This window comes from Rhinolophus sinicus, chromosome 1 (genome assembly GCF_057876585.1).
Source record: "Rhinolophus sinicus isolate RSI-liver-muscle chromosome 1, RSI-T2T, whole genome shotgun sequence".
Taxonomy (NCBI): domain Eukaryota; kingdom Metazoa; phylum Chordata; class Mammalia; order Chiroptera; family Rhinolophidae; genus Rhinolophus; species Rhinolophus sinicus.
Window position 1 is genome coordinate 42475232 of NC_142501.1, and position 26198 is coordinate 42501429.

The following is a 26198-nucleotide window of genomic DNA, read 5'->3' on the forward strand; positions in this document are numbered from 1 at the left end:
TGCGTGTAACTTTTTTTATTGAGGCACAACAAGGCATTATAACTTGCCTGAACTTGAGGCAGTCAGTTTAGTAAGCTGAACATTACTACAGTTAAGGATTAAGTGCAAACAATATACATTCACAGCTTGACTAGCAAGGCTACATCACAATTTATAAAGTGCCAGATTAGTGCTAGTTGTCATCAGCTTGGAATTTTTCACCTTGGAGAGGAAAACAAAAAAGTAAGGACCTCCTCCTTCCTCTAGGAATGAAAACATTTTCCTAAACCAATCAGTCACAAGGTCCAGGACTACTTTTCCTTTAATCCCACTAGTTAGAACTCCATCCTTCTGTTAATTCTGTACTGACTTTCAATCTTGATAAAGAAGATAGCCTGAAAACGTAGAATATTTCCAGCTACTTCCATAAATGGCTCCCCTGTGCAAACGTAACCATATCTGGTCTCCCTGGAAGAGCTGAAGAATCGCATGATTGCTGGCAGTTTCATGGTCTGGAGCTCCATCATTGGCATAGGCAGACACCAAGACCTCTTCATTCTTCATGAGGTTGACATACAGGGGCACATTTACTGCCAGCTTTAGCATATGAAAAATGAAAACGTAAGTGCCATTCACGGGGCAATTAAATCTACCAAGCTGAAGATCAAAAGTTTCTCCCAGGTTGTTCAGAAGAAGATCAAACACGATAGGTTGGTCTAAAGTTCCAGGGGCGAGATTAGAGGTTCTGGCTGCTGAAAAGGCAACTCGCATCTGCTGAGGCAAGGGATAGACATGCACTGGCAGTATGGTGGCGGCTGCATTTGTCACTGGCACATCCACAGGGGTCACGCTACGGGAGTCTCCTTGTCCAGAATCACCACTGTTAAAAGTTTCGTTGTCTCTTTCTGGGCTGCTCACCTGAGAAGAATCACTCCACCCTGCTGTTTTATTAGCAACAGTGAGTTTCTCATAATGAAGCAGTTAGCTTTGAACACAATATTTAACATTAGTTGGCTACTGAAACACACATAAAGATACATTTTATAGTAAATTCCAAAACAAAAGAAATAAAGTATCGCTACAGTACACTTTTCTAGATTTTTCTGGCAACAGGCTTTGATATCACTATTCAAGAGGCAGAAAGGACCTAAGATGACCTTATCTAGGAGCATCATTTTTTTTTTAAGATTAAGAAAATAAGGCCCCCAAAAGATTGGATAACTTACCACTAGTGAAGGTTAGTTAGCAAAGTCTAAAAGCCAGGTTTGCACATTTTTTTTTACTTCTTTATCTTTTTCCCATAATTCTCACTCTGTTCCTAACTCCTCAGTGATAAACCTACTCAAGGTATAATAATATAGAAGGACTCCAGGAAACTGAGATTACATAAAAGAACCAACTTTTAGAACTACTAGGCATTCAAAGACATTTTGTCATGGTACTAAGCCCCATGATGAAGGCTTGTTCTTTATTTCCAAGTTAGTGTGATATCACGAAATGCTAATGCTTTAAGTACTGCACATAAAACACTGCTCAGATATGAGGCAAAGGACATGGGAACATTGGCTACTTTCTTAAAAGGAAAAGATTATTTTCCTGTGACAAAGTTAATCTTCAGTAATTCTTGATTTTCTCAGTTACACTGAATCTTTTAATAGTACCTTCACATTTTTAAAAATATTACAAGTATCCTGCTTTTGTTTCAAGTTTAATTGTTTCTTAATTGTAGCTTATCCCTATCGATCACAGTAGTGATATTAGAGTATCTGGAAGTGCCCACTATTACAAAACCCATCATCCTGAAACATCACATGAAACTATCTGAAGTCATCATTGTGAATATATATATATATATATATATATATATATATATATATATATATATATATATATATATATATATATATATATATTCTAAGGTTAAATTATGCTCTGGTGTCAAGAGAACTGAATCAATCTCTGTCTCTCTGTCTGTCTCTCTCTCTCTCTGTCTCCCTGACGGAAAACTGATTTCCACAGCCTTTCTAAGTAGTCTAATATCTTCCTCAGGTCTCAGAACTACAAATTAAGCAAACTGAAAACCTCAACAAGACAAATGCTTTGGGGAGAACTTGCAGAGGATGAAGAAAGACCTAGAGGTGTGTATTAGATACATAACTTCTCAGTTCATTATCCTTACCTCTTGAATTTGCCCGAGGACCACCAGATGTGCCTCCTCGCTTGTAACACTGCTGGAAATTATCCTAAAATAAACACATAATATTTACCTCCATACCAAATATGTAAGACAATAATTAGTTATTACTCAGGATCATTGGCTGGTCAATCTGTAAGACTGAGGTCCTCTTAGCCCTTTATCTGGGCTTCTCCAGCAACCAGAGTCTCAGATGTCTCCAAACACCAAGAAAAACAAATCACACAAGGACAACAGTAGTGATACTTGCTTCATCTGCTAATTAACCTGACCAATTAGATAGGTTAATACTTGCAAAAACAATCGGCACCTAGAGAACACTATGTAAAAGATACAATGCTAGGTAATGGGAGAAATTCAGAAATAAGGCATGGTCCTCTGTCCCGCATCTCAATATAAAAGGAGATAATAAAGCAAGAACACAGACTATTTAAATCTTGCTCTATTTATAAATCAAACTGTAAAGACCATTACAAACTATGCTAGGCTTTGTTTTGTCTTGACAAGGGAATTGATGAGAACTACATTGTATGAATGTATTATTGCCTGGAAATGTAATCTATTACCGTCAAGAAAAAAAAATGTTCAAGAGGCGACATTTCAAACTGACTCCCAAGTCCAGTAAGAGTCCGCCTCCATACAACCCATGGAAAGAATAATTGGTGGTGTAATTAGATTAATGCATGTAATAAAAAATTTAAACAGTACAAGAAGGTATGAAAATGAAAATAATAAGGAAGTCTCCTAACCAGACTCCTAGTCCTGTTTCCAACAGCAGCCACTATTATCAGGATCTTACAGTCTTTGGTCATATGTAGTAAAGAAAATCTGTGGAGCTATTCAAATCAGAAAAAAATAAATTTAAACTTATAAAGAAAAAAAAAAAAAGAAAAAAAAACAGACTTTGTTATCCTTGACATCTAGAAGTTAAATTGAAGGCAATATAGTCAAGTGAAGATCATCGGCTCCGGAGTTAAGCAACTTGCATTCTAATCTTAGTTCTACCATTTGCTTGCTGAGTGACCTTAGACGAGTTATTGAACTTGTTTCTGAACCCATTTCTCTTATAGGGTGGAGAAGTAAAGGAGTTAATGCAAACAGTGTGATTAATAATGTCCTTAAGACCTTCTAAGTTGTCATTTATCCTCCATGGATTATTAGAAAAGCTTCCAACTAACTCTCCACAGTACTTACAAGTGAAAACTAAGAGCGCCGTATAACAAATTATGAGTCTGCTATAGTTTAATCACCAGCTTAACATCCAACTGTACTACTACTATTCAACTATGACAACTCTTCTTACCCTTTGGGAATAAGGTGTTCCGGGATACTCTCTAGCTTGGAATTGTAGCTGGCTATAATTTCCATTGGAAATTGAAGGAGGTCCTCTATAAGTATCAAAACCTAGTAAATAAACAACTTACATAAAATTATAAGCAAAATTACACTAAACGTTTAAATAGCCTACTTCCATACCATTTTAAAACTTCAATTGATCCTATAATGCCATCATTAGATTTACGCCTTCTTTAAGCAAACTCTACTAATATTGTTTACACAATAAACCGCACATTTATAAAATATCTCTTACTTCAAATAAGCCAACTATAGAAATTTACTATTGCTGGGATGCAGGTGGCGTTGGGAAATGGTGGTAGAATAAGCAGGTAGTTAAGGTTTCTGTGTAGAGGTACTTTGCTAACACCAAGCAATGACTGGAATACTTGGAACCACATTTAAAACGAAAGAGGATATCACTATTATAGTCTCAAAGTTTATGTTTTTATCTCTGGTATACTCTGGTACACAAATAACTAGAAAATGGGCATTGTCTAATTATGACACATTTTGAGCAGTCAAGTCGATTAATAAAAGAAATTATTCAAATATGAAAACTAAAATTCACCCCTCAGAAAAAAACGCTGCTCAACATTTCTCTTTGGTAATAACAGGATCAATCTGCTTTTCATACAAAAAGTTCCTCTGTTATATGGAATAAGTATATTAGAAATACAGTATTTTGCAGAAATAAGAAATTCTCTACTGCATTATATATGGAAACTACAAAAAGGAACAAGGTAAAGTAAAAATAGTTTGAGTCAAGTAAGTATACAGATAAAATAATTTAGTATAATTAAATTTTATTGAGCATACCTTTATACCCACCAGGGGACCGATACATATTGGTTAGTAATCTCCCACCACGAGTACATCCTCTAACGGATCCCCGGCTATTGACAAATGGTTGAGAGGGTCTGGGAAACACATTCGTCTGTGCTGGGTAAAAGGCAAGGCTACCATTGTTTACTTGAACAGTTCCATCAGGATAACTTGCTGCTTAAGGAAATAGTTTTAGAGTCCAAGAGTTAACTGGTAATAATGATTCAAGATTCTTTATACTTAAAAATCACTGTATATCAAAACCTTTAACATAATTTCTCCTTAAAAATAAAGCTGGTGCTGTGTATATGTATGTATATAGAGAGAGGTTACATATCTTTATTTAAGTCATATATTTAAATAATAGAACATTATACAGCCTTAAAAAAATAAGGACATTCTGACACATGCTACAACATGGAGGAACCTTAGCGACATTATGCTGAGTGAAATAAGACAGTCACAAAATATTGTATGATTCCACTCATATGAGGTAAGTACCTAGAGTGGTTCAATTCAAAGAGACAGAGTAGAATGGTGATTACCAGGGTTTGGGGGGAAATGGGGAAGGGGAGTTGGTGTTAAAGGGCATAGAATTTCACTTGGGGAAGATAAAAGAGTCCTAGAGATGGTTGATAGTATGGCTGCACAACAATCTGGATGTACTTAATGCCACAGAACTTATAACTGGTATACTTAAAATTGGTTAAAAATGGTACATTTTCTGCTATATATATTTTTTGCCACAATTACAGGAGAAAAAACAGGCTAAGTAGTTCAGATCAAAGAGAAAATAAAATGAATTTCCATTAATACTGTAATTGAGAAGGCATATGACAAAAATATTCTTCAAGTAAATCACCTGCCCTATGTTTTCACAGAACAGATGAGAAGAGAATGCAGTCACTTGTGGCTAGGTCCAGGGATTTATATTTACTACCTGCTGTGATTAACCAAGTACCCAGAGTGCACAAATCATCTGCTCAGGCTTAAGTTTTAGAAGACTCAATAGGAGTCTCAAATACCAACACTAAAAATCTACAAGTGCTTCTTAAATTAGGAAATCACTACAAAGTTGCTTATTTCTTTTATTACTTAGCATAAGAGATCAAAATAGTCTCCCATCTCTAAGCAAACAGTGGAATAAGCATACTAAATTATATCTTCACACTAATCAATGCTTTTGTTATAAGAGGAAAGAAAAAAGGCCAAATAGCCATCTGCCTGTGCTAAAAGAGTTAACAGAATGGTTTTGAACCCTTCATAAAAGCAGCTAGACAATGCCCAATCTACCTCTATCACTGCCTATGGCAATCACAGTAATCAGGTTTAAAAACGAGCCTACATATTCATATAAATCAACCGTCTAGTAAGTTCTACCTCTACAAAAGTTAGAATTAATGGTGAACTTCACTAAACAGAGGAAAAGGCATTAAGTGTTTGTCAACACTTGGATGTGTAAAGAGAAACTGCTTACTACTCAGGAAAAAACCTCTAAAGCATCACCACAGAATTGCTTTCCATTCAGTTAGCTGCCATCTAAGTTTTCAAAACAGCATATGCAAAGATCTTACCAGTCTCTTGAGAAAGAACAGTTTGTTCTATGTGTATAGTTGGCAGTTGGCACTGGGGTGGTGTTTGTGTACTTGCTGTAGTAAAATTTTGATTGTAGCCAGGTGAGTAAGGGGCTTCTTTTATTTCTTGTTCCTTCCGCGGAGGCAGAGGTGCGTTAACATTAAATACCTTAAAAGACAAAGGTGTACTGCATCATTTGTGGAGTTTCATAGAAAATGATTAAGGGTGACATCCAGCAAAACTCTGCAACATTTAAACGTGTCTATTTGATGGGTAAAGGACTTGACTTAACATTTCTTTAAAGAAAATAAATAGCCACATGAAAATATACTCAACACCATTAGGTATTAGGGAAATAGACATCAAAACTACACTGAGATACTGCTTCATAATATCCATTAAGTATTATTTTTAAAAAAATTTAAAAGACAGAAACAGAAAACTTAAGTGCTGGCAAGGTTGTGGTCAAATTAGAACCCTCATGTGTTGCTGGTAAGAATGTAAACAGGTACAGTCACTGTAGAAAACAGTATGGTAGTTTCTCAAAAAGTTAAATATAGAACTACCATATGATCCAGCAATTCCACTTCTAGGCATATGCTCAAAAATATTGAAAGCAGAGATTCAAGCAGATATTTGTACACCAATGTTCATAGCAGCATTATTCATAACAGCCAAAAGGTGGGAACAACTCAAGTGTTTATCAACAGATTTATGGATAAACAAAATGTAGTATATAATACATACAATGGAATATTATTTAGCCATAATAAAAGAATGAAATTCTGATTCATGCTACAATATGTATGAACTTTGAAACTATTACACTAAGTGAAATAAGCCAGATACAAAAAGACAAATATTGTGATTCCACTTACCCTGTTTCCCCGAAAATAAGACCTAGCCAGACAATTAGCTCTAATGCGTCTTTTGAAGCAAAAATTAATATAAGACCCAGCCTTATATTATATTATGTTATATTATATGTGACCCGGTCTTATATTATAGTAAAATAAGACTGGGTCTTATATTAATTTTTGCTCCAAAAGACACATTAGAGCTGATTGTTGGGCTAGGTCTTATTTTCGGGGAAACACGGTATATGAGGTGCCTAGAACAGGTAAATTCATAGAGACAGAAAGTAGAATATAGGTTACCAGGGGCTTCAAAGAGGGAGGAATACGGAGTTATTGTATAATGGGTAGTTTCTGTTTGGGATGATGAAAACGTTTTGGAAAGAGACAGTAGTAATGGTTGTACAACACTGTGGATGTACTTAATGCCACTGAATTATACACTTAAAAATGGTGGAAACAGTATATTTTATGTTATGCATATTTTACCATAGTAAAAAAAAAAAAACCTTCTGTCTGATTCCTGACAGAATTTAAACCCAAGTACAAAAGTTAATCTTCCTACTATTACGCTGCAACAATAATGCTCACTGAGAATGAAAGCTAGATAGAACAGGGTACTTTTTCAAAAACTAAAGATGAATGAAAAAATTTGACTATTTACTGAATTTCTACCATGTGGCAGGCAATAATTTGTCCAGACTCCAGCCACCGTGTATAAAATAGCACTTCTATTACTCTCTAGCCTCCTGATCCTGCCCCGTTTTTCCTCACAACACATAGCACCTGACGTATTATATACCTATATGAATATTTTTCTTTCCCGTCCCCCACCTCCATAATACAATGTAAGTTTCTTGAGCATAGAGACTAGTCCCTTTTTTATTGTTACAACCCCAGGGATTTAAGAATAGTGTATAGCTTCATAACTACCTGTTTGTTGAATGACTAGATGAATGAATGAATGAGTGAATGAACAAACGAACGAACAAGAACCAATTTGTACTGCAGAGAATTCAAACAGGTGGATAAGTCAGATAGGCATGAGTGAAAAAGGTACTGTGACAAGAATGTACAGGCAAGAGGACAAGTCTGGCAGGTTATGTCACACTTCAGAAGTTATTGAGTGTCAGACAAAGGACTTTCAATTTCATTCCATAATGGACCACTGTTTGCTTTTAATTAGGAATAGGAAAAAGTTAAAACCAATGTAGCAATAGTGGGCAGGGATGGGCAGACAGGGAAAGAAGCAAAGAAACTAAGCTGTTCTGAGTGGCCAAGCAGGAAGTGATAAGATTAGTGAATTCAGGTAATTCACCAGCCTATCTCCCCGCATTGTGCCTGCTTTCCTTGTCCACTCGCCCCACCCCATCACTGTCACTCAAAAGTACCTGAAGTGGGACATTAAGCACCATCAGGAAAGGTACTTATAGGCTGAGACTTTTTTTTTTTCCCTAAAGAACCATTTATTACTATTTTGTGTTTAGAGAATAAACATACAAACCTAGTTGTCATATTACCTTTAAAAAATTTACACTACAATTTGTAGAGGAATATGTAATCCAAAAACTAGCAATGAGATCAAGATGAAATCAAATGAAAGTTTCAACAATGAGAGAACACCCAGGTACGCATGTGTCCTGTACATCCGGTTAGTAACGCTATGGAACATCCCCAGTGTGACATTAGCAACGGTTAGTATTACTAAGCTGTTTCTGACCCACATGTTTCATTCAATAGGGGTCCTCAGCTTTGCCTGCTACTAATTTTCAGCGAGGATAAAATGCTCTGATAAAATACCGATTCAAAATTCTTGAGGCTTTGGATTTCATACTCTTCCACCACAAACAGTATTTCCACTGGACCAGTGTAAATTCTACCGGCCCCAAAATAGGAGTAATACAAAAAGCAAATTTTTTTCCCGCATAGTCCCTGATCACAGACGTAAGAGAAACAATGGCTTTTTACCAGGAATAACAAACTGCAATCATCATTCACGTTTCATACTCACTGTCTGCATGGCTTGGAAGGGTGCTGTGTTAATAGCTACTGAATTGCTACTTGCTGGAGGTGACTGGAAGCCCTGTTCAGAGCCCTTTGACATGGGTGGGTTTGGAGAAGCGAGTGAAGACGGTTGCTTGCTTGGGGGAACTGCTGCCTGGGGAGGAGAAATGCAGGATCAGCCAGTCACCTACCGTTTAGCAAGCAGTTAACTTACACTACCCCCCAGACCAGCATAAGTCAGCAGGCTCTGTAGGATGACATTTGGACATGGGAATGCAAAAGAATAGCTTTTGCTTACAATTTAAAATCTCAATTGCTGAGCATGCACAATAGCATGTGCTTTCCACAGCTTGCTGACGAAGTGAAAAAGTCTTACTAATAATCAGTCTAACAGATGAGGGACTGAACTTTTTATGAGTATCTAGTCCTTTTCAAACCCTGAGATGGTATTTTCCATTAGGTTAAGAATCTAACATTATTTCAAACTTATACAGCAGAATTGGGCTTACAAAAAACCTTGGGTTAGTTGCTTAGTCAGTGTTAATTTTTCCCTATTTTAAAATCTTATGAATGGATTTCTAAGTCAGCTGCCTAAGAAAGAGAACCAAACTTGATCTAATTTGAATAATCCTCATTAAAGGAATAAGCAAGTCCTTCACTTAACAGATTACAACTCCAAAGGTTTAAAAAGATACCCAAATTCAGCCCCAATCAGATTATGAAGCAGACAGCTGTGACTGATTTGGTAACAAATATTGCCTCTTCTTAAAATGAGGAACCAAGTAATTTCAATTTAGACCAAGTTAGTACCATAAAAACTAATGCTCATCTATATTTTCTCATATTCTATAAGGAATACATATTCTTGTATAAGTTAACCAAAAATAAAATCAATAAAACCTAAGAGTTGTTATATTAATCCAAAAAATCATCTTATCTTGCTATACCTACCTCAAGGATTGGCTCAAACTTAGCAAAAACTATCACTTTAGAATTGAAAGTACAAACATAATACTGTAAAATACTTTTGACAAAGTTAGTCAAAAAGAGAATGTAAATCATTCCCATTTGAGTGAATGCTAACAGTAACACTATAGCGTTGTTGAGTCTTCAGTTATATGACTAAAAAGATTTTTCTCCCAGGGATTCATATATTGAGAAACTTGATCTAATCCTACCTAGAACTTTTCATCTTTTTTGCCATTAGCAATTTGGACATATTTATTGTATCTGATGAAGCAATATACTATGAAGTCTACTTATTGTAGCAAAGTCACAATAAAGTTACATGTATGAGTTCCAGGATCACATCTACAGAAAGCAACGCATTAATTAGTAAAGTATCAATATTAAATCATTCAACTGATCATGCCTGTAATTCATAAGATAAGCTGGTTCTGCTATCCTTTAAGATGAAAAGAAATTAAGACAAATGGTCTCTTATTACCTCAGGAGTCTCTGAGGTCATAAACTCTGTCTCAGATCCTGAAGAAGGCTGATCGGTAGTAACCAAGCAAGCATTTGAGCTACAAGTAACTGGAGAAGCAGGAGCCTAGACACAGGAAGATATAAAACATTGTGAAAGGCCACACACACATACCAGGGGTGCCAAAAAAAAATGTATACAAGTGGACACTTTGGTCAACATTGCTCAAGCAGTAGTTCGCCATATTCAGGAATGTCTGGATGCTGATGGTAACCACTTTGAGCACCTCTTGTAATTGCAGAAGTCAAACGTGATTTGCATTCATCTTTTGTTATTGGTATATACTGAGTTTTACAATTTTAAGTTTTTTCCTTTCTTAAAATGTGTATACATGTTTTTGGCGCCGTGTGTGTGTGTGTGTGTTCAGAATGGCTCTAGGGGTTTTCTTCTACCAGGAGTTTTGGATTGACAGAGAATCATAGCTGAGAAACAAACGTGAAGCACGTCCTCTCAACCCACACTGAACAAGTAGTGTCTGTGTACTACACAGTGAGAAATGACTTATGTGTGTTATCTCATTCCATTCTCTTACTATTCAATAAAATAATTATTAGCATATCTGTTTTACAGTTGAGAAAATTGAAGCCTAAGAAGGTTAAAAATGTTTCTTGGGTTCGCACAGATAGGAGATAGCAGAGATGGGACAGAAATCCATATTTAGCTGAAAATCTATAACCTTAACCTTAACTTTGACATTAAAGTGCCTTTAACCAGGTAATGTTTACAGTGGGCCATTAGCAGTTTTCTTTTTGGACTGGAATATGTAATTAGGACAGTCCTGGTCATATTAAGGAGGAAATCTATTTTACTCAGCACTATTAAATTAAAGTTTAGAGTACCTCCCACCAAAAAATATCAAACACAGGAGAGAAACAATCCCTGAACTGCAGGACATGGCAATCCAATTGTTGCTATAATTTATGGTGTCTCAGTTATTGGATTTGAATAAAGCTCGTGGGGGTAATGGCAATGTTTTAAGTGTATTATTATCAGTTGTACTACTAACATTCCTAAACTACGTATTTACATTGTAAAAAAAAAAACATTGTGAAAGTCACCTTTTGTTCACTTTATGTTTCTTGGGCTATGAGCTAATATGTTACTCTTATTGAGCACTCACAAGTAACAAACACTATGCTAAACACATCACACATATTAACATATTTAATCCTAACAAGAACCCTGTGAGGTAGGTACGACTATCCCCCATTTTACTGACAATCAGGCAGAGGCAAAGAAAGGGTAAGTTATTTACCCGAGATCACACAAAAATTCAGTGGCCGAGCTGAGATTCAAACCCAAGCAGTCAGCTATAATATCTTTCCAGGCAGAGTCACCAAAGCTGCACATCTAATCCCATCTTCACTTATCAAGATTCTTGGCCCTGGAAAGCTGGGGCTTGATTTTCAATCTGGCACTCAACAGCAGTTCCCTGGAAGATGAGCTCTGGGCACATTTAACACTGTAAGCACAGCTCTGCTGGGATCACAGTACATACTATGCTTTCACTCTAAGTGTGCTGAGTATCTTAAAGAGGTAGGTAGAGTTATAAAAAGAAAGTATAAGCTCTATATATCACAATGGCACCAAAACTCTTCACAAAAATGTAAAGCTAATAATACTTATAAAATAAAAACCTGGAGAAAGCACAGTAGGAACTAAAGCTGTGACAACTGTGACAACCAATAAAAAACAAAGAGTGGGTCAGAATTTTCCGGTACAACAGGTATTAGCTATAATGTAGAAAGACCCATAAAAATCTAGCAGTCACAAGGTCTGAAGTATCAGTGAATCCACTCCTTTATTCAAATGCTTTGATGTGGTTCTCAGCAGCCCAAGTAATAAAATAGGTGAATCAGAAACTAATTAATGGTAATCAACTATCAGAGCAGTTATGTTTCAGTGACCATCTAGAAGGGGTCATTATGATATATACCACTTCTTGGGAAGGAGATGGGGACCAAGTTTAAAAAAAGTCTGGTGGAAAAAATTTTTTGATATCATTTAGAACATTTTATATAACTAAATATATAGGTATAATTTAGATCTGACCAAAATATTGAAACTATTATGAGATTGGAGTGTTTCTAAAACTAGGTCTTTCTTCTGGCCTTCTCATTAAAATAATGAGACAATGCCCAAAATAAATGGGACTGGCTGTTGTGGGGACATAACTAATTCTCTAGCCACAGAAAGATTCACAGATGCTAAGTTAAGGCAACTCAGGTCACTTGGTAGTTAAGCTTTAGAAGACTTGAATTTTAGGTAAAAGGTTAAAAAAGATAAAGACACATTTTTTACACTAGTATTTCTTTAGAAATTATGGCGGTTCTTGATTCCAAATTATTGCTCTTTAAGTAAACCAGCCAGAGATACTTTTAAGTATTGGGGAGTAAACATGATGCTAGGGACCAATGGTTCCCAAAAAACAGATGTGCAAATTCACCCAGGGAGTTTATTAAAAATATAGTTGACTAGGTAACACCCCTAGAAATTCTGATCCAATAGGTCTAAGGGGCTATCTAGGAATATGTATTTTTATTAAAATGATTCTGATGCAGATGTTCCACAAGCCTGCCCCTGAGAACTAATAAACTAGATCAGACCAGTGGTTTTTTTAAAAAATTTTTAATTTGTCAATTGAAAATCTCACATAGAACCCTAATAGCTAGAACAGATAAAACGGAACTCTTTAGTTACAACAGTGAGTGGGGTGAGGGACCTTGCTCAACAAATACATTTTGAAAATTGAGCCACACCTTATCAAAACTAAATATAAACCAGTAAACAAATAGTATTTACTGAGAAGTTTTTGGAAGGGAAGGCAACAACTGTTGAACCACCTGGTCAAAATATTTAACCTACTGTCAAAGCAGCTACTGTCAAGAAAATTGCCATTAAGTCTTTCAGAGGGATCTTAAGAAATTTTTTTAAAAGGTAATAACTAGAAAACTAGAGAACCTTGAACTTTTAATGGAAATGCAATGCGGCATTTAGAGAGCTCAATGATTTGGTTCCCTTTATATCTCTAAGTATGGTCTGTGAAAATTAGTTCCTCAGAATGTCAACTATTCTGTGTATGCGTGTGTGTTGGGGGGGGCGGGAGGGAGCTGGCTAACCATGGGTTAAATTAGTTTCTTTCTTTAGACCCTTTACTATACTGATATACTAAGTGACTTAGGTAGCTCAGTAGCAAAGTAAGATTCCCAGACAAGATACCTCAGAATTCTTCAGGTTTGCTCTTTCCTTACTAAAGTCAACTAGCCTTCTCTATTATAAGAGATATCGCCGCATGGTCCTTAGGGAATGTTTTGAGCACTGATTGTACTTAATCTAAAAAAAACTAGACATTTAGAACATTTTCAATAACTTAGGTGTATTAGAATCATGAAGTCTGATCATTCTTGCCAAAGCCAAGAGTTCCTTCCCTGAATAGCAAAGAAATGTGAGTGAAAGATTAATTTGGAGAAGTTACCTGTAATGACTCTTGAAGAAAATCACTTTGACTGGATAGGTTTTGTTCTGTAGATGCTGCAGAGAGTGAAATCAACAGTAAGCGACTAAAAGAGGAAAAAAGATTATGCCTATCAACTAGGTGGAAACTAAAGATTACACTTTACAAAAAAAAAAAAAAAAAAAAAAAAAAAAAGCAGCAGCTGCAAGGACTAAGTCTCAAGTCCATCAAGAACTTTCGATTAGAGCTCAAGAAAGAGTCAGAGAGAATTGTAGAACAGGATACCGGTTCCATCTGTAATACCTAATAACGTTTTAAGGTTAAACGGGCAAAAGCAGCATTTCAAGGCTTCCAAAAGAACAGAAATAGAACTTCTAAAAATAACTGGTAATAGTCATCTGGTAGATAAAATCTGAGCTATCATGAATAGTAATTAACTGATACACTTAAATTTCCAGTTTCAGAGTAAATCATAGCTGGGTCCTCTGTCTCCAGTTTTCTTTTTCTTTTTTTCCCTCTTTGAACATGTGTATTAATATACTTCTCAATTACATAGTTTCATTTTGGTTTCTTCTTCTTAATGTCTATTGCTTTTGTTAATTATTCTCCTTACTTCACCCAGGAATTACTGCATAGTCTTCTAGTTGGTGTATACTGCTTATGCAGCTGGACTACGACTCATTATATCACCCCACCTCTGAGATAAACTAGTATAGAGCTAAAAGCCTAAGTTTGAAGTATCAGATTAGATTCAAATCCAGGCTCAGTCGTTAACTACTATGCCACTCATTATGCTAAGTATCACTGAGGTAATTTCACTCATAGACAGGAATCAAAAGCCTCAACACTAGATTTATAGAAAGGAGTCAAGCAAGTTCTAGCCAGAATTTACTCCAGGAACATAAAAATTGCAAAATCATTCACCCATATGGAGACTTCCTCTAAAATGCAAACAAGTCAGTTCAGTACACTAATATAGCCTAATGATAATTTACCCATATTTAACTCTGATAACATATGGATACATGTAGAATAAATTAACACATAGACATAGTTTAACCCTTAAGATATCTAGAATCAAATTATTTGAAAAAGAAATAATTGCTAAATAGATAGCTGTTTGTTCCACATCTTAAGAAGGATTCCGTACCTGCTGGGCTACCTGGAGGGACTGAAGGCGGCTGTGATGATGGAATTGCACTTGAAGGTTTGTCAAATTCCAGAATAGATTCCTAAAGCCAAGATTTTAAATAATGAATAGAAAAAAGGTTATTCATTTCAAAACTATTACCATTAAATTATTTATGATGTTTTCCATGGCTTATTAGTGATAGAAATCTAGCTAAAAACTATCCCAAGAGGGTAATAACTTAGTCTTTAAAGAAGCAGAAATTAAGAGTTAAAAATAAAAACTAAAGTAACAGTCATATCTTAAGATTGTGTCAAGTGTTAAAAACTACAATACTAATAGAAATCCTAAAGTGTAACTTACAAAAGGAAACTCCTGACTTGAGGTCTTAAACATAAACATTAATCCTAGTGTAGACTGAACCCTAATTTTTATTATACCCAACCAATGAGAGGGTCTAATTACTTTATCTCAACCACTAAACTAGCCCGTGCTATTAAACACTTTCATGATGAGAAGCCATTCTCTTCTCCCATCTGCCTACCTTGGTTCTCCCAGAACTGTTTCCAACATTTTGAGTACTTAAGCGACACACTTGTTGTGATCATTTTAGTTTTTATTTATCTTCAAATAATCTGTAGGGGTAAGCAATTCCCTCATTTTAAAAGGAGGGCTGGAGGCTACATAACTTGCCATAGATTATACAGCTGGTAAATGGTAGAAGTGGGATTCAAATGTGAGCTAATTCTGAAGCTCAAGATCTCTTCACTACACAAAAATATCGTATTTGTCTAATTCATCCCTCAGTAATATCACACGATTCTAAAATTCTGTAAGAGTCCATGTGACACAATTTAACATTTAACTACTGACTTAACACAAGTTCACAGTCTTATACAACTGGAATATAAACTCCTTAAAGACGATGAGTGTCTTATGATCGTCTGTACACAATGGCACCTACCAGCAGAATGTCAAGCAGAGTAGGTTCTCACAATCTGAGTGGAAATGACTGATGAGCTATAGCAGCAATAATACTTGAGCATTTTAAGCTTTTTACATGAAAGGACAGCAAAAGGAGACAAGTAACTCTAAAATTCTCTTCCCATTAGGTAGACTGAGATAGGGGTCATTTTATTACAATAAACAGGACTGGGAACTACTATCTTCATTTTTCAAAAGAAACTAAGGCAGAGTTAAGTAACTTGCCTACACTCTCAGAACTAGGAATTGGCAGAGCCAGGATTCATACTCATTCTGAACATCAGAATCTTTGCTCTTAACAACTTCATTATAATGCTTCAGATCAGAAGCTAGTAATCCCATAAATATCATTTAAGATTTATTTAATAATGACTCATACTTGCATAAAGTTACAAGTTCCTTGAATCTGGGTCATCAAATCCTGCAGTTTTTCTTTCCTCAATACTGGATCCTTTGGAAGGGTAGAGAAAGAACCTACAGGCTGATGCATAGGCTTAGGCACCTACAAGATAAGCCCACAATATATTAAGAGTAAAATTCAAATTCAGTAGCCTAACTCAGGACACTTAGCTTATCGCTACCTCTTAATGAAGTCAAAACACACAGCAATGCTTATTTATCATATTTATCTCAGGTAAAGAATTTCCACATAAATGTATTTTTTTCTAAATAATTTAAGCAAACTTTAAATACTTTTTTCCCCTTCAGAACAACTTTAATGGAAATCTTTCTAAAATATCCTCTTTTTTAAGGGAAGACCCAGAATAACAGGACTTCTTTGATAGGAAGTTCTTTCATTATGGATATCAGTTATCATATATCCTCTAAGATAAGATGCCATTGACTAGAAGACACACCAATGATTTATTTTTCTACGGAAAAAAATTACTACTACCACATTAAATACCACATCCCATTTTAAAGATGCATCTGATTTCAGAAACATTCAGATGTAAGAATGTATACAAATACACCCTAGAATTAAGGAAACACACTATTGTATTTTCTTATAAAGTAAGTATACTTTAAGGGGCTATTGGTGTTTATAAGTTGGTTAGCACTCATGCTAAATTGCTTCAGATTGCTGCACACCCTGAGTTAGACCTAACGGGTATAGTTACTTATAGCTGTCAGCATGCCTCTCCCTACCAGTTCTTCTTCTCCACCATGTAATTCATTTGGAAATCACACAACTAAGTTTGTCTAAAGTGTCATATAAGAGTTAACAGACTGTAAATACATGAAAGGCTCTTTTAGGAGAAAAGTACGAGCTTTAGTGATTAACCTAGTATTTTGGCTTTGAACTCTATTTTGCCCTTGACTGTACTTACTCATATTCTAGACAGCTGAGATTGCAAGACAGAGAGACAAATATTGTATTATATAGAGAAGTCTTCTCTCAGTCACTGAAAGACCTTGCATCTTCAACATAATGCTGTCTGTGCCATAAAAGCAAATTAAATATGAGTTCCGACTTTTCCAACTAAGCACCGCAGATTTTAAATTATTCAGCAAATAGCAGGGTATCAATATTCTGGTATGGTAAAGGCTTGGCATTGCTATACCTAGTGGAATTTTAAATTGGGTTTTTTTTACAGCTTTATTGAGGTATAAAATTGAGGTTTTTAAAATGTAAGTTTCTCAAAATAGTTGATATAGTACAATTACTTTTGTGTGATATCTGGTTGATGAAATAAAGCTATCAATCTTCCACAGGGTCAGGAAGAAGCTAAAATTAATATTAGCACTTAAAAAGAGGAAGAAAGGACAGCAAAAGGAGACAAGTAACTCTAAAATTCTCTTCCCATTAGGTAGACTGAGGTAGGGGTGATTTATTTATAAAATGCAATGCTTCGCTTTCCCCAAGCAAAATGTTTTTCACGCTGTTAGAGGACTAAAGGTTTATCAGAAAACCTTGTGCTAAAATGGCATGGAAGTGCCAGGAACACTACTACATAGAGATGGAGAATCCTGGGAGTATAAAAGGTTCACCTTTCTTAGCAAACAACGTGGTAACAAATTTGCATTTAAACAGTGGTAAATGGAGTATAATTCAATAAAAGGCAACACTAACTAACTAGCATTGTATCCAAGCATTATTCATTATAAGCCTTCTTATCTTCCTGAAATAGGTTATCATTAACAGAAGGAGGCCTTACAATTGAACTAAATATCATACTTCAAAACCTAATTCCAGAATATTTAATGCTTATAGCTTCCATCTCCAGAAAATTCTTATTTTGAAACAGAAATGGAGAACTACTTCAGATCCTCCCCCAGCTACTGGAATATTTGCAACCATGTCTTCTTCAAAGACTACAGGCTAATCTGAGTGACTACAAATGAGTGAAAAAGAAGAGAATACAGAAAAATGTAACTTGTCAGAAAAAGTCACCCACGTGCCAGGTGGAAGAAAACAAGTGAAATATAGTATAACAAGTCTGCTACCCTGTGACATGCATGTACATTTCTCACTTGTTCACACTGTCGTCTTGTCTCAACTACCTACTATTTTGATGTCATATGTGTCATTCTAGTTTTGGCATTAAAACAATATTTTCTTATTGTGGAACCTGCATCTCAGATTAGTCTCAAAAGACAATTTTCAATTTTCAAGGGAAAACAGTATATTATACATTGAAGAGGTAAGTGAAATACTGTCTACATTAATTTAACATGGGTTTTGTTGATTTTTTTTTTTTTTTTAAAGAAAACTAAAAAGTTATCGTTACCGCAACTCCTTATTTATGCCTACACAGGCAGAAGCAGACTGATACAGATCAACTCACATCTTTGGGTTCTGTGTTAAACTTCCTGGGCAGCAGCTGGTCATTTGGCATGAGGCTTCCTGCAGCCACCCCCCAGGACTTTGGAGGAATCTGTGACTGTGGTGTTACAGGGTGTTTATGATTCTCAGCATTGTTTTCCCAGGATTTAGAAGCATCTGGATGTCTTGAATCCTGTTCTTTACACAGGGGAGTGGTCCATGATACAGTGACATTCTGTTCACTCTGCAGAGAAGAGTTCCAAGACTTTGGAGGTGGCTTCTTTGGGTCCTGTTCTTTCTGCCGCTGAACTGGCCACGGCTTTGGTGTCTCCTGCTTCTTCTGTTCCTCTTGAATGTATCCTACTTTGGATTTAGGAGTTTCTTGCTTCCACTGGCTAGGAGTTGGCTTGGGTTTGGAGACATCCTGCTTCTTGTGTTCTTCCTGCAGAGGGCACCTGAGTTTTGGAATCTCTTGCTTCCTGTGTTCTAAGGAAACTGAAGGCTTTGCTAGCTCTTGCTGCTTAGCAGGAGACTCCCAGGACTTGAAGGATTCCTGTTTCTTCTCCTCGCCATCTGGTTCAGTAAGCATATCCCAACGTTTGGGGAGATTCAGTTTTCTTGCATAATCTGCTTCCCAAGATTGTTCTTCCTCTTTTTTGCTTGAATAATCTACTTCTGTCACGTATCGTCTGTTAAGAAACTAGGCCACAGAAAAAGTGTGCTTGAGTCACAAAATTTGTACAAGACCTTGAAGGGAATACTGACCTGTACTAGTATTCTTACGTCCACTGGTCTGAGCCATCGAGCTAACAGAAAACTTCTGTCCTTATACTACTTGAAAGGACTGTCCAACTTTTTTGTCCATTCCTCTTCCCTCAATTAACAGAAACACAAACTTTGATACTTCAAAAGTAGCAATCTATATTTGACTGGCAGAGGCAGAATCATCTTGATAAAAGAGCCTGAATCAAGCAAATGTGACACCGTAATGTGCAGTTCTTAGCAGTCTTAGGTGAGTCAAGTATAGATTGCTACATGAAGTATCAAAGTTTGTATTTCCGACTACCCACCTGACTCAATTAAACATGGGCTTAAGGTTCAACCGTTCAACTACACAAAGTTAAACTGTTGAACCTTAAGCCCACGTTTCCTGAATTAGCAGCTTTTTCTTTACTGCCATTATATTATATCAACATACTGTGATTTTTGCCTCTTCCATTCTTTTCAGCTTCTATGAATTTCAATGTCACTTCAGAAAGAGAACAAATACCCTCTTCTGTTACTAATGGGAGTAAATTTTGGAGAGAGCAAAATCCAACCCATCTTTAAATTCTAACACAAGGGCCCAAAACAACAGTAACATCTAATGTGAGCACTGCTTGTGTGCCAGGCCAGATTCTAAGCGATTCAGAATTTAACTCCATTACGCCCCACAATAACCACAGGAGGCAGGCATTATTAACCCCACCTTAGGTGTCAGGATAACAGACACAGCTGGGCTACATATTTTGCCCCAAGTTGCTAAGCTAGTCAGCTGCAGAGCCAGGATTCAAGCTCAAGTGGTCTAACTCCAGGGCATCGACTCCTAACCACAACACTATACACAAGTCTCAAAACACAAAATCGGCAAATTACCTTTCAGTAACCTTACCTCTTGTGGTTGTATCTCTGGCTGCGCAAGTTCCATAAGAGACTCTGGGAAGAGAAATGGAATATCGAATAAACACTAGGCAAACTGTAAGTTTTCAGACTGATTACAACTATAATTTATTCTGGCAACGTATTTCAGAAGAATAACAGAAAAAGAATGTACAATTATATGCGTAGCAGGAGTCATTCTCACTGTTGCTTGTTGGTCAAAAGCATGTCACCTGAGACTAGTTGAACCCACTAGCTCTCTTCATATAAGATACTTTTGTGAAGGCAAGTTGCAGTTAAAAACTGATTTCTGATTGAAAATAAGCCTATCTCTTCTTACCCACAAACACAGCTTCTTTCAAAATGGAATTCCAGTTTCAGTCCCACGGGGTAAAAATTAGTCATGTCCGCTTGAAATACAGCCCTTCCAGGCCTCCGACAAGCCAGTTTAAAGTTGGGAAGAGGTTAAAGGAATGAAGATACTGAAGCACTGGACTTAGTATTAAAAACGCAGAGGAAGTAAACATGAGATGTGACTTGAGCAACTGCGACCATGGGACTACGGGACCCAGCCTGGATTATCTCTTTACAAGTGACATTTCTTAAATAAATCTGGCCTCAACAAACAAAAGTAAAAGTGCCATTTACTCAAAAGTATTTCTTCCCCAAGAAAAGTGGAATTTTGAAGAGTATATTTCCTTTACTGGAAACATAGTTACTTTAGCAACTTTTTTTTTTCCTGAATCAATATATTAACCTTATTGACATTCTTGTTCTACTACAGTATTGGATGCTACTATAACTTACATTTTAAACGATTTTAAATATAATTATCCTACTAATAGTTTAACAAAGAGGCTCATTCAAACTCCATAAATGTCTCATTTTAACAGTGTACAGTACATTGTTACAAGTTACGCTCTTGTAACAAAGCATAACCTAATGTTTCTATTAAGGTTCACCCTTAATTGACGGTAAATCATGGTAATAAAGCCTACAGATGTTTTTTAAACATAGGCTTATCCTGCAGCAAACTAAGATTTCCATGCATGCAGAAACTAACAAATTAAAATAAGGCAATCATTTCACAATGATTTGACTCATTTTGGGTAAGTGTTAAAAATGTAACCATTGTAAAGAATTTCAGAGATCACAACAAACCTGACTCTTTGACAGATTCAGTCTTCAATAACTGTTTTTTCTTCTCTGGTTTTATTAGAATTTCTTCCTCCAATGATGATTCTTTTTCCTTAGCATTTTTTGGAACTGGGATACTTTCAAAATAGCCTGAGTTCAGCAATTTAGACAGCAGATCCTTCACGTGTTTGTCTAAGCAAGAGTGATTAAGACGTAGTTATCATATAATCTAATAGTTAATGGAAAATTATTTGGAATAGAAATCCTAATATAATTTTAGCCTAATTATAGTATGTCTTTATAACATTCTATATTAGAGAGGATTCAAAGAACCAGTCAGAACCATGAAAAGTAAATATGCGGTCCATCTTTTACATCATACTGAACCAATATAATCTTTCAAGGTCAGAACCCCAGAGTTTATCAAGTCACCTAAATTTCTCTGGGCCCCCATTTCCACTATTTAAAAACATGACTAAAAATCAAGGACTCTAATATGCTACAAAAGCACATATTATTCCCTGAGCTGAGAGAAACGGCATTATCTCCCATCTGCTCCCAAGACATCACAACTAGCAATTAATCTATCTTCCCCAAGTAATTAAGGCTTTAGAGAAATCAAAGTTCCCCTAATACAGCCATTAGGAAACCCTATGTAGGATAATCTCAAGGATTTTTAAACTATAAAATCCATAATTAAGACTTTACTCTTCGCCTGAAACTAATTTAGAAAAAAAATTTGCTAGGTAATAAAAACAAAAAAAAAGACTTTACTCTTAAGTTATGCTTTATGTCACTCCTAGCACACCACCCTTTGATGATCAAGAAAAATCTTAAAAGGATATTAAAGTCAGTGTTCCATAATCCGGTCTAAAATCTATTTCATTTTTAATATCCACTAAAAACATAATTCCCCAATTAAGCAGAGTTCCCATACTTAACTTGCGTCTATTACTCCTTTCATAGAGAACATAGAGTTTGCCTTTTTAAAGAAAATGAACTTAGAGGTATAACTTACAAACAACAAAATTCACCCATTTTAAGTGCACAGCACAGTTGTGTTGTTTCTGGTGTTACTCCCACCAGCACAATGATACAGAACATTTTCATCACCTCAAAAAGTTCCCTCATGTCCCTTCATTGTGATTATGTCTTTCCTATAATTTCATATAAATGGAATCATACATGTGTCATACATATGTCCTCATTTTTTAATCTGGTTTCTTTCACTCAGCATAATTATTCTGAGATTCATCCATGTTGGTGCATGTATGAATACGTCATTCCTTTATTTTAACTGCTGAATAGATTCCGCTGTATGTATATACCACATTTTGTTTTTCAGGTATCAGTTGATGTACATCTGGGCCATATTCAGTTTGGGGCTATTAGGAATAACGCTGGTATGAACATTCGTGTACAAACACTTATGTGAACATACCTTTTCCATTCTCTTGGATACTAGAAGTATAATTGCGTGGTCATATAGTAAGTGTACACTTACTATATTTATTTCTTGGTTTTATAAGAAACTGACAAGCTATTTTCCAAAATATTTGTTATCATTTTGCATTCTAACCAAGAAATAAATTTCTGTGATTTAAACTTGAAAGGACATAGAAATTTTGAGATTGCTACACATACTTATTTTTTAAAAGGAAGCAATCAGTATTACCAAATGTAGCTTTAAGTGAGTTTTTATTATCCTAAGCTAGTACACAAAATTATGCCTGGCCATTTGTACTTGGTTATTTGATGAAAGTCTATTAAGGAAGCCAAAAGAACGCTTTCTCTCCAGTTCATTTTCCAGATCAATTGACAACAATGCTTCAATAGACTATGTAGCCAAGCCATTTACATTTTCTTAGGCAGATCTGGTAGATAAGTCTTGATATTAGCAATATGTGGATTTAAGATTCTTAAATAGGACAGGTACAACTATGCAGAATAGAGAACTGAACCCCAAAATGGTCGAGCCGGTGTTGAAGCTAGCTTTAACCCTGTTTCCCCAAAAATAAGACCTAGCCAGACAATCAGCTCTAATACGTCTTTTGGAGCAAAAATTAATATAAGACATGATTATATTATGTTATAGTAAAATAAGACTGGGTCTTATATTAATTTTTGCTCCAGAAGACGCATTAGAGCTGATTGTCTGGCTAGTTCCTATTTTCGGGGAAACCCAGTAGTCCTTAGCTCTGGTTCCTAAAGCATAGTGACTTTCCACTTCAAAACTCTCCCTAGGTTCCATTTTAATGAGTGCAGTTCTATAACAGCTGCTTTTAATAGAACTAAACAGAGATCACTCTCTCAATGAATGTATGAATAGTATTGTCAGACATGTGAGTTCTGATGGACTAACACAGTTTCGGTCCTCAGGATCATTCTAAAGACATAAAGTTTAGTATTTACTGCATAAGCTCAGAGTAGAGAAAACTCACATGTCGTTCCTACAACTGCTTTCTCACTACCTTCCAAAAGGTCCCAAAAGTACAAGGATGACTGCTCCATCTGGTCTTCCACACTGACGAGGAAAAGGAAAAGCAACAGCAGAACAAAATGGCTTAGAGGCATCCATATATATGGAGCAGTACAATTTACACAATATAACCCATCAACAGTTAAGACACTCAATGTTAATTGTCTTTTTATGCTTTGGAAATGAAACATTGAAATTTTATAAAAGATGACTACCCATTTATGGATTTCAAATGCAAATGCAAGCATTTTTCCTCAAAACAACTAAAATAAATATTTTACCAAAAAACAGCCATTAAGGAATAGACCAAACAGAGCTTAAAGCTGTAAACGCAGTATCAGTCATTATCAAGCATATGTCCTAGAGGAAAGACAGTGGAATGAAAATATGAAGAGCTGCATTCGACTTTAAAGAGAGCAGCTTATTTTTCTAGTTATGCTTCACTTACATTTTACATATTAAAGTGAGCGACATTCCCTGAGTCCGCCCAAGTGAAGTAGGAGAAGGAAGACACGAAATAAGTAATGATGATGAAGTAGGTTATCAGGATAGGAAGGAATAAATATATCTCAATATGTAGGTAATTAATAGTTTTACGAGGTTTCTTCCTGATACAAGGCTGATTTCTAATAGTTGAAATCTCACCCTGCTTTAGCATGGCTAACAGACAAAACACTAACAACCTATATCTAAACACAGCAAAAGCATAGAGATCTGCTCGGTAGCTGATTTAGTCCATCAAAACAAAAAGAGCAAGTAGATAACTTTGGGGAGGGGGGGGAATTGAGTAGCCTCAATTTGCTGGTTTTGTCTTTTAAATTAGATTTATTTCTCAGTATTTATTCAAAGCACAAGAAGAACACCAAATAATTCTCACTTTGAAATTTGGATGAAATTGGCCAAGTTAAATTTTATTTACCTCCACTTAAGTACAGCAGTAGCTAAGAAGGCAAAGACTCAGGTAATACAATATCCTGAGATAATTACAAAAAAAATTTAACAACATACATAATTAGTATTATGGTTTATACTTGTATAAGGTTAAAACTTGATGATCAGACATTATTTTTTAAAATAAGCATTACAACACAGAAGTATGTTAATGAGGTTATGCAAATTCACTTTCCTCCTAGATAGGCTACCAACCCAGTCAGAATCTAGGCTGGCCAACATTTCCCATGCTGAATCAAACTAATGTTTTCTTAATTACTAAATATATACACACACACACACACAAACACATGTATACATACATATATACACACATATACATGTATACACACATACGTGTGTGTATATACATATACACACGTGTGTGTGTATATACCTATATATAACCAAAAAAGCTAAAGTGTTGTGTGTTCTAGTTCAGGAAAATATTTTCATTAGCTTACCTCAGGCTTTCATTTCTTTCAGGGCAGGTCAGTTTTGAAAATTTAATGAGGTAGTCAAGTTCTTTTAAAGGCAAATACACTGCACCATTCAAGCCCTCTTTCAAGTCTTTCTGTACATGTTCCTGTGTCAGGTTCTGTAATACATACTGAACTTGAAGGATAGTGCGAAGTTTTTTCTTCTCAGCCTCAAGTTTTATCATGTTCTCCCTTCTCTGGGCCTTCTTCTGAGCTTTAAGTAGCTGTTAAAACAAATGCTAATTAGGGATGACAACTCTCCACCACCCCGATTAGCAATTCGTAGTCTAAAAAAGTCTAATGCCAAAGAGTTGAAATGATAAATCTCATATACATAACACTGACTGTGAAACTGACAAATTCATTTAAGCCCGCTTCCTTTTTCAGCTAATGAAGTCACTGAATAATAAACTTGGCCAATGGAGCCCAAATATCTGACACGCAACTCCAGGCTGTATCTAATACCTCTTATATCACCATGATGAAGAGGCAAAGTACCTAGCTATCACTGATGTCCGTATTAACCCCAAGGGTTTACTTTTCTATATTTATGTATATCAAGCCTTTTTAGAACAAGCCTTTGTAATATTTCAGTAAGAAAATGCTTCAGTTTCATTTTATTTTTTGTTTTTTAATTTCATGTTCCAAGGCAAGAATATTTAAACTAAAATGGTCAGTTTTCAACTAACCAAAGAGTGATTAAAACCTAAGGAATTAAAAACCAAACAAAAATAAAATGTCTTACAAATGTAGTGCCCAAAAACAACCATAGCAAACATATTTGTTTTAGAAGTAAAATTAAGAGATATTTTCATAATTGTCTGTCAGTCTGGATAGAGCTGTATCTTCCAGTGTTTAACTGACAAAACATTTATGGAAAATTAGTGAAACATAAATTTTTCTTCAAATAAATGTGTGTGTAGACTAAGCAGCCTTGAGTCTACTCTAA

The 26198-nt window shown here is 35.7% G+C and overlaps 1 protein-coding gene across 22 annotated transcripts in view; it reads right to left on the reverse strand.

Annotated features, from left to right (window-relative positions):
- The window catches only part of CAPRIN2 (caprin family member 2), a 40049-nt gene continuing 13851 nt past the window's right edge, over positions 1 to 26198 (reverse strand). For 4 of the 22 annotated variants that reach the window (XM_019737007.3, XM_019737080.3, XM_019736998.3 and 1 more), the window contains exons 5-19: positions 25235 to 25473; positions 23803 to 23885; positions 21386 to 21553; positions 20238 to 20281; positions 18609 to 19286; positions 16199 to 16321; positions 14857 to 14938; positions 13728 to 13783; positions 10214 to 10318; positions 8774 to 8920; positions 5908 to 6076; positions 4328 to 4510; positions 3477 to 3577; positions 2159 to 2222; positions 216 to 920 (exon numbers count right to left, since the gene is read on the reverse strand). In XM_019737007.3, the coding sequence (XP_019592566.3) occupies positions 352 to 920; positions 2159 to 2222; positions 3477 to 3577; positions 4328 to 4510; positions 5908 to 6076; positions 8774 to 8920; positions 10214 to 10318; positions 13728 to 13783; positions 14857 to 14938; positions 16199 to 16321; positions 18609 to 19286; positions 20238 to 20281; positions 21386 to 21553; positions 23803 to 23885; positions 25235 to 25473 (2811 nt within the window). In that variant the 3' untranslated portion in view covers positions 216 to 351. Of the gene's footprint in view, positions 965 to 2158; positions 2223 to 3476; positions 3578 to 4327; positions 4511 to 5907; positions 6077 to 8773; positions 8921 to 10213; positions 10319 to 13727; positions 13784 to 14856; positions 14939 to 16198; positions 16322 to 18608; positions 19287 to 20237; positions 20282 to 21385; positions 21554 to 23802; positions 23886 to 25234; positions 25474 to 26198 lie in introns of all 22 variants that reach the window. The other 18 variants (XM_074325848.2, XM_074325847.2, XM_074325855.2 and 15 more) reach the window with 17 other exon arrangements.